The sequence below is a fragment of the Argentina silus genome (genome assembly GCF_951799395.1).
Source record: "Argentina silus genome assembly, chromosome: 17".
NCBI lineage: Eukaryota > Metazoa > Chordata > Actinopteri > Argentiniformes > Argentinidae > Argentina > Argentina silus.
Window position 1 is genome coordinate 7,194,394 of NC_139671.1, and position 9,539 is coordinate 7,203,932.

At 47.5% G+C, this 9,539-nt stretch overlaps 1 protein-coding gene across 1 annotated transcript in view; it reads right to left on the minus strand.

Moving 5' to 3' along the window:
- Positions 1–937: 937 nt before the first annotated feature.
- Positions 938–9,539, minus strand: part of lpgat1 (lysophosphatidylglycerol acyltransferase 1) — a 28,152-nt gene continuing 19,550 nt past the window's right edge. The window contains exons 7-8 of the mRNA XM_083688846.1: positions 4,637–4,743; positions 938–4,124 (exon numbers count right to left, since the gene is read on the minus strand). Of these exons, the coding sequence (XP_083544972.1) occupies positions 3,973–4,124; positions 4,637–4,743 (259 nt within the window). The 3' untranslated portion in view covers positions 938–3,972. The remainder of the gene's footprint in view (positions 4,125–4,636; positions 4,744–9,539) is intronic.

Genomic DNA, 9,539 nt, shown 5'->3' on the forward strand with positions numbered 1-9,539 from the left:
CCTCTGCGCATCTTTAATCCCATTTTCCAGCTCACTTCCCAGTGCCTCGGTCTTGGCTCCTCATTGGCTGCCTGCAGCATGTGGCTCTTCCAAAGACCTGGCCCCCCTCCCCCATCACTCCAGCTGCTATGGCAATGACATGCCAGGCTGCCCCTTCGTTCCTGCTCACCCTAAACGTAACATTACTACATCTGCCACTCAGGCAGCTTAACAAGTGTCAGCGAGGTTTAGCGCTCGCTACTTAACCCATAGTGGTTTATGTATATCTGGTAACGCATGTATCTGCTACAATCTTGGTTCTGCTGCCCCTATGCCAAAACAATGAGCCCACAATAAGAAAGACATCCCTGCAGTAGGAGATATACCCAGTGCAGAGCAGGAGGAAGTAGAGTGGCAGTTACTTCCTCTCTAACATGGAAACCCAATTTCCCAGCTGAAAGCAGAGCTGTAATGTAAACCGTTGGCTCTCGGTGGCCAATGAAAGACGCTACAGTTAAACAACGGGCACGGACCAAAGCAAACAAAGGCTTTAGTTACCTGGAGACCGCGCTCTGCATTCAGCGCCTGAGTCAATAGAGAATGGGTAAGTTAACATGACAATAGATCATCCAGCAGAGGCCAGCATGTCACAACACATCTCAATACAGTGGATTTATTGTACTCACTTTTCCGTTGCTGAGAGACAGGGATTTGCCTACCAGTAGGCCTACCCTCTTTCAAACTTGCTGATTGATGGGTACAATTGGCACTTTATTTGTTTCACTCTGAATTCTTTGTGAATGTTTCATGTTCCACTGAGTACGGTACAGTAGGCAAGGCTCAACATTATATTACAATTAAGTATATTACACATTCTACCATGGTGACATCCATTCAGCACTGCAGCAGCCTCAGTTGTGTCAGTGAGAATGGCTCTACTTCCTGAAGGGATTGCTGATTCTATTTGCATAAAATATGCCTCAAATGGTGACATATCAAAGTAAGAGATGCTATTGAAGGGGAACTAAGCATCACACTTAATAGTCAATAGTCAATAGTTGCTCAATAGTCAATCTTTGTGTCGTAGGGTGCATGAGGCAGAGGGGGAAAAAAACAAGGCAAGGCTTTCAGGATCTTTTATGACCATCAGTTTTATTCCAGCACAATTTCTTTGTGTTGTAAAATGGCTGTGTAGCTAGGAAGAAAAGGGAGGAGTACAAAATGGAAAATTACAGACAGTTCTAGTATAATTTGTTAAAATTCCTAATGTCTTTGTTTCCTAAAACCATATCTAGGAAAATAATCCTTTTCCCTGCCTTCTTTGGAGAGACAGTCAAAAAAAGATGACGCTTCACTTCCAGTCACTCTCACATTGAAGGGCAATCTCACAGGACAGGTGAGACGAAACCATAATATTTATGGGCCATCATTAAATGAGCTCTTTATCTCCCAAGCCAGCAAAGCCCTCTCTGCATTTCATACACAGCCTCTATATTTCCATGGTTAGAGGAGAGTCTATGGCTCAATGCATTCTCTATGCATTATCTCAACATCAGAATCTTCGCTGGCCATCTTAAAGTGTTACCTCCTATGTGTAACCATAGTCCTTTTTTTTTTTTTTTTTTTTTTTTTGCTGAAAGAATAGCTGCAATCATTGCAGGGCCGTGTCTGGATTTCCCTTCAAAGTAAAGAGTGACTCCCTTCCTCAATGGCCCAGTTTCAATAGGACCCCTGGTGCACACCACAGTGCACATCTTTACTCCCCCTAAAAGATAGGAAAGGACTGGTTAGATCTAGCGGGAGAGGTGCGGTGGTTGTCCGAAGTATTCCATAGACCATCCCGGTCCTTTCAGATCTGCAAACCGGGGGGAGGAGTATCAAGGTGCAAGGGCCAGGGGGTTGGGTTGAACCTGGGCCTATGCATCACTGAGCAATGTGACAGTGCAGGAGCTAAGAGCCTGGCCGAGCTCTGGTTTCATGAAGCACACAATAACATCCAGGTCAGAGGTCAAATAAAAGAGAACAGGGTAACACTGAGAAGTGACAGGTCTAAACCTTGCTTTTCTTTTTCTTTTCTTTTTTTCCTTTAAAACATTCATGATATTTCAAACTAAAACAAATCAGAAATATTACGGACCAAGAGAGAGGGAGAGAGAGAGAGAGAGATAACGTTGCAGTCACTCACAACAATGAATTCTTCCTCAGCTTTGTTATGTACAAGATTAAACATACCGTGACATAAGGACAAAAGTTCAAGTAATTTAAAATGAAATAAAATCTGACCACTAACAGTGATTTGCCGTCAACTCTGATGTCACAGAGAAAAAAAACGACATTAATTATATATATATCAAAAAAGGGGCAGGGGGGAAGACAACCACACACTCACTTAGGCAGGTTATGCTGTAAATTTACAGTAATGACACCTACGGATCTTTAAGCCAAAATCTGAATTTTAGAATGCTGAGCATTAGGGTAGCTCCGTCTATAAAAAGATTTTTTTGATTTTTTTTTTAAAAGTTTTTTTTAATTATTATTATTATGTCATTCCCCACCCCATGACACTAAGCATATGGCTTAAATATTTGTAAAACTATGAAGTCCAATGGGGGAATTCAGCTTCTCTGCCTCTTCAGTCTGGCTCGCTGAGATGATCCTATCGACAGAGATCCACTCTGCTCTGTGTAGCTGCACCATGGCTCTGTGTGTGTGTGTGTGTGTGTGTGTATATATATATATATATATATGTATGTATGCTTGCGTATGCACGAGTGAGGGCAGGAGGTGCAGAAAGGGGTGTTGAGAATCCAATTGACAGATGTAAAGGAGTTTTTTTAGTTGTTTTTTTTTGGGGGGGGGGGGGGGGGATTGGAATCAGAGTGCTGTCCCATGTGCCATCAGTGTTCCGTCATCAGCATCTGGGCTCTGCTCTGCCCCCGTCACAGGGTGTGACACTCCCCCCCCCCCCCCCCACCCTCTCCGATCCGTCACCTCCTACCCCCCCTGCCCAACATCGAAACCAGTCCTAACTAGAGCCTGACATCATCGCCAGCGTCCCTTTAGGCCCAGATGGGCCACCAGTGTAAACATGATTCCCCTTCAGTCAGCTCAGAATACTGTCTAAGACAGACACAGAAAAAAATGTCTTGACGACCACAGACAACGACAGTCAGCAACAACAACTTCAACAACAAATGCAATGGCCGTTGTTGGGGTTAGAGGGAAGGGCAAACCAAAGTAGACAAAAACAAATAAAAACATCAAACAGCTACCATTCAGGAATATTTCCTGGGGTGGAGTAGGAGGGGGGGGGGGGGGCAGTATGGATCCTTAGTGCAATGAGGGCCAGAGGAGGGGTTGGCTGTGGAGTCTCTATGTATACATACAGCCCCTCTGTCTGGAGGGTGTGCCCAGCCATCCAATCAGCAGGCCTAGAGAGGTCCAGCGGGCGGTGGGCGTTCTCACCAGAAGGGAACGAGGGCACTCACACACACACACGCACGCACACATACACACACACACACACACGCGCACACACTCACCCTCTGAAAAACTACGGCTAAAGCCCAGGGAGAGAGTCCGGTCCAGAACAACCTCTGGTGTAGTCCAAAACCTCATTCTTGATTTTAGAGTAAAATTGTGTGTGTATGTCACTTAAAGTGTATGGGGATGTGTAAACATTAATGTGTGTGTGTGTGTGTGTGTGTGTGTGTGTGTGTGAAAGAGAATGAAAGAGTATACTAGTGTGCGTGTGCATTTGAATGTGTGTTATAGTGTAAACATGATTCATGATAGATTTTGTGTGTGTGAGTGTGTGTGTGTATATTCATGTATCCAGGGGTAAAAAGCCTCCATATAGTTTTTTTTTTTTCCAGTCCCTCTGCTTTGTAATTGTACATTCATCCATCGTAAGGGGGTGGCGCTGGTGCCACACCGAGTGATCCTGGAGCAGTGCCTACGCCCTGGTAGGACTCCCTTTCATCACCAGTGCACTCAGAACAGACAGCAGTAGAAGTACTGGAGGATGTTGTACCACAGGTAGCCAGAGCCAAAGGCAAAGAACTGGACGAGGCAGAGCCACACCGGGTCAAGGGTCATCGCCCGGGAAACGGCCACCTTCTGGCCTTTTGGTGGAGGGAAGGCTCCTGTTAAAAGAGGGGCGCAGGAATAAAACCATTTCAGCAACGTGTTTAACGTCTCAGTGTGAACACATTTACTCATCCATGAACAGATAGAAAAGAGTCATTAAAACACAGAGGCAGCAGCGGGTAAGATGTTAGAAGAGAGAGTTTTAGGTCCAGTATGTAGATTTGAGTGTTGGAATAGTACTAAATGGCCTTGATACAAATCGGTAGCTGTTTTTGTTCAAACAAAGCGCTTTCTAAATTCTGGTGCCGTGGTCGAGCACTGGCCTTTACCTACCATTTGTACGTTTTGTTTGTTTACATGGATATGCACACTATTAGAAAACACAGCATATTTTCTATTGCCAAAAAAAGAATTGGAGAGTTGGAGAGAAGGGTTGGAGAGAAGAGAGAGTCAGAGAGAAGGGTGGATGCACTGAGTGAAAAGGTGAGAAGTTAGGACACGGTTTGGCTGGAGCTGAGAGACAGCCATGATAGTGCTGCGTTGTTGTGGGCTAGTGGTGAATACAGACCTGTCTCATAGAAATGGGCCAGCAGATCCTCCTTCTCCACAAACCTCTGATACAGCCAGTCTGTGAGGGGCTCTGTCTCCACAGGAACCTCCTTTATGGGGTACACCCTGAGAGAGAGACGAGGAGAGAGAGGGAGGGGAGGGGAGGGGAGAGGGAGAAGAAAAAGAGACAGCGTTATTGAAGTCCTACTCAGCGAAGGTTGGTTGCATTGATCTGTCTGAGGCGGCAATCCAAAACTGAGGGTGTCAGACTCTGTCCATGAGCAGAGTCTATCAGTGTAGTGTGTGTGTGTGTGTGTGTGTGTGTGAGCGTGCTCCGCCTCAGCTCTTTCAGGACTTCATTAGTCTCTAAGCCTATCACTGTGACAGGAGAGACAGTTGTGCTGAGGGGACCCCAGCCTGCCCTGACTCAAGGGCTTCTGGAGTGCAGGCTGAGCAAACATCCAAAAAGTGGTGAACGCAACGGACTGCCACAATGGAAGAAACAACTAACTCAGTCACTGATAGACAAAAGGCTGAGTACTACCTTGGGTGTCAGTGTTTTGACACCAGTAAACTTCATTGTCACTACTTGCCAAACAGACATGCACCCTGGAATAGTTGCTTTTGAAGAACATTTGTTATAGTCTGAAACCCCCCCCCCCCCCCCCCCCCAAAAAAAAAAAACAAGACTTCCCTGTGTGACCAATGACTATGGAGGATATATAAGACAGACAACCATTCGTCAGGCTCAGAGATTAACCGTACTGGATGTCTGAGTGACATTGTGGAAAAAGAGAGAGATGGAGGTGGCGGGGGTCAATGTCGAATTGCTGTTCCCATTTTGACCAGCAGGTGTCCTGAGTGGGCTACTCTCTCACACACACACACACAGAGCCAATTCGGAATCACCTTCAGACAGAGCTGAGGTTACAGTCTCCTCCCAGGGAAGAATTATTTCCCCATTCACTCATTTACACTCACTCCTCCTGCCAGGACATTAGTGAGCCTACCCAGAGAGAGGGAGAGGGAGGGAGAGAGAGAGCGAGCGAGCGAGAGGACACCATGGCCTATCTGAGGGAAAGGAACCAATGGGAGAAGCAGGGATATGGGCTGTTCCAGCCAGGCACAAACACATTCTGTGCGGTGACTTGAGGATGTGGAATGTGCATGGCTGAAACGGAGTCTGATGGGGGTGGAGTGTGCAGTGTGCAGTCATAGATCACACAACAGACTCTGTAGGCTGAAGGCCCACTGGAAAACAATTACTTGCTCTTTGTGACCAAATTAGGGGTGTTAACATTGACCTTTATGCTACAGGTCACAGTGAGTAAGAGGGTTATATTCATATATGGCTGGATATCATAAAACTATGAAACTACTACTACTGCTGCTCCTACTACTGCTACTTCTTATACTACTACTGCTGCTGCTCCTACTACTGCTACTGCTGCTGCATATCCATTTACACTGCTTAGAGAGGAGTTCCATGTCTGCTTCAGCTCACAGAGTCGGAGTAACAACCACATACCTGTCCTGCTCGCCATTCCACTAGAACAGTGTGTTGGGTGGTGGACTGCATGCGTTTCAAACAACTCCTATCCCAGCGGACTCCCCGGCTGGGAGTGTGTGTGTGTGTGTGTGTGTGTGTGAGAGAGACGACCTGATTCCCACAATTACAGGCCAAACCACAACACCCTGCCACTTCACCACCACCTCCTCCTCCTCCATTGGCTGAGGCTGATATCAGACCGCCACAGGGCATCCCAGTCAAACACGAGCACCGACACGTTCAGGGTTCACGACGACCAGTAACTAACGCCGACAGCATCACGGTAATATGACGTTGTTGACCACATCTAGGAGAATTTAAAATCAGCGGTTGACTCGCAGGCTGTCTGAAAAGCTGTTGATACAGGTGCACCTGCTGCAGTGCAGCTTGCCTACCTAAGTCTCTCTCTCTCTCTCTCTCGTCACAGTGAAAACCGATACAGCCCTGTAATTCTAGCGAGGGGAAAGGGAAGTTGACTCGGGTCATGTCGAGGGCGGTTTGGGTGTTTAGGCCTCAGTTAGTGGGCAGTTGCCCAACGCTTCCTCCGGCTGAAATATTCATGCGAGATCCTTGTTACCCTGTCCATCTACAGCGCCGGCTGAGGCTCGCCTGACTTGGTCACCAAAGAGAAAAATAGGACTTTGATGTGCCAAAGAGCGTAGAGAGATATAGGGTGCAATGAGTTGTTTTTTTAGTTTTTAGTTTTTTTTTTAAAAACAGTTGAGGAACATCTTTGGACAACATGTTATTTTTGGGGCAGTTAATGTTACCTCAGGTTGAACCGAATGCCTTATAGTGCAGTGTAACCAGTGCCCTACAGAGCAATGTTGCAGTATAGAGGTAGCCCTGGCAACATCCTGATGTAATGTTACCGTGTGACTGTTTTCAGGTGTGCGCCCGGTTGTGCTGAGCAGTGCTGTTTAAGCCAGGTTGGTGTCCTTCAGTGTTATTGCGAGTCGTGCAACGGTGTGTAATGCCGTCGTCTATACTACAATGTTATTGTTTTGTTGAACGGAGAGGGGGGGGGGGGGGTGTTTAAGCCAGCTTGGTTTACTACAGTGTTATTGTTGTGCAGTGGTGTGTAACGCTGTGTACTATACTGCCGGGGAGGGTGCTGGTGGCAGTGTGTTGGAGTGTGGCCACGGCAGCGCGCTCATTTCCACCCTAACCCACTTGGCAGTGGCCGGTACGTAAACCCGACACCCCTGCCGTGCGGGCGGACAGCTGGGGAAGGGCTCTGATTCCTCCTGTCAATAACCTTCAACATCAGCCCTTCCCATGCAGCCAGAATAGTGCAGGGTGGTGGCAGGGAGAAGAGCACCATATTATAACTCTATACACTGTCGGGGGGGTGGGTAACCATCGGGGGGGGGTAACCATTGTCTGAATATTTTGATTTTGAACTGATACCAGGGGTTTTTCCCTACCATTGACTAGGTGGAGTGGGCCCCTTGGATCTGTTTTTTCACCCCCCTGCCTAAAACCTCTTGGCTTACATAGAACATGTTGGTATTGGCAACCCTGTATGTGGATTTGGGGGGCCTCTGCACCCTGCCTAAGGGAAAGAAAATCTGAGGAGGGTAAAACACTGACTGATCCCATTATTTATTTTTAAAAGAACATGCAGCAACTTCATTAAAAAACAATAACAAGAGGATCTGGTGTTCAAGTCTCCTTCATTAACTCCTGCAGCCGGCCGTTCACAGGGTCCTCGTCTCTGCCCCCCTGACCAGACGCTGGGTCCTCGTCTCTGCCCCCCTGACCAGACGCTGGGTCCTCGTCTCTGCCCCCCTGACCAGACGTCGCCGCGTAGTTTAAGCCCTGCCTCGGATCACACAATGAGTCTGCCGCGTACGATGGCCCTCTGAGCTCCCTAGACCGGAACCATCGTCATGGTAACACATCGTACAGCCAATCTCGGGGTCCGTCGGTGGTCGGTTCTAACAAGGTTCTCTCCACACACCGGAGAGATGATGGGAACTAAACACCCGGACAATTAACGGTGTGGTAGAAACAGTAGAGCGCACACACAGTCTCGGTTACATGTTCTACTACAGCTCTCTCTCTCTCTCTCTCTCTCTCTCTCTCTCTCTCTGAGAGTCGCCTACGGCTACAGATCCTTGTGAAAGACAGAATTCTTGTCGTCAAAAGTTCAAGTTGGAGATCCATCAAAAGGAATTGCGCTTGTGATAAGTCTCCATTACAGAGTAACTGGGGGCATGTTAACCATCTCTCTGACCTTTCACTACAGTGCCATCTTTACAGAACGGAGATGTGATAAAAGGACCTAAATACCAGACACTTTACCCTTCCAAACAAATCATAAAGCTACGTTGCCAATGACTACCAAACTGTAGAAACGCTACTCCCTCAATCAGGGAGTTTACTTGGGGAGGTCCACAAAAAGCCCTCATCATCCGTAGTCGGAGAAACGCACAGAGAGGCGGTGAGCGTCAGGTTTGTTAATTGCTCTATTTAGTCTGCCATCATCTGCTTCCTGTTTGTCACGGGCCTCGCAGGAGTTCCAGGAAGCGGTTTGGAAATGGACCACCAGAGGACTGCCATTAGAAGACATGAGTACAGACAGAGAGCAAACTGCAGGGGCGCACATCAACAGAGTAGTACTTAGTGTAGGCAGCGTTCCAGCCACAGAGCACATCAACTGTAGACGAAAGACCAACACTGTTCTCTCCCATGTCTGCCGTACAATACAGGCCTCAGAGGCATCACTAGCAAAGGTGAGCACCCACAGGCACACAACTATCCACTCACAACCTCCCCTACTGCTCATAAAGCAGGGCTGGGATATGAGGCGAGGGGGCAGAGTGCAGTGCAGGAGTACACCGTGGCTGCTTATAGCTGGGTTGGCATGAGAACCCGTTCTCTTATCAGCAAAAGCGACTGGGGCGCCTGGCTCAGGTGGTCACAGACTCTGCCTGACCGACAATCCATCGAAACGCCCACTGCTCACTATCGACGTTCTCCACAGACTCACGTCTCGATTAGCTCTCGACCCTGGAAATCCATTCTTGCCAATCACTTTCTTTACAAAAACCATTACCCCCCCGTGTGTATCGCAGCACTATCTCAGATGCTCTTGATGGTTAAGGACAATCCAATCGCTGATTCGTTTATTTTACATAAACGCCTCTCAAGTGTGACAGTCACAGTTGACCTCAGCGAATCCAGACTTAATTATATTAAACTGAACAATCGGGAGCAAAAGCCTGAGAGTGACCTGAGAGAAACAACCACCATCTTCATAAGTGTGTGTGCGTGTGTGCGTAATGTTTGTGTCTGCACGGGCATATTCCAAACTACTTGTCGTTCAGCCTTCCTGAAACAGACTTGATCAGAAGAAGAGGGTTAAGCT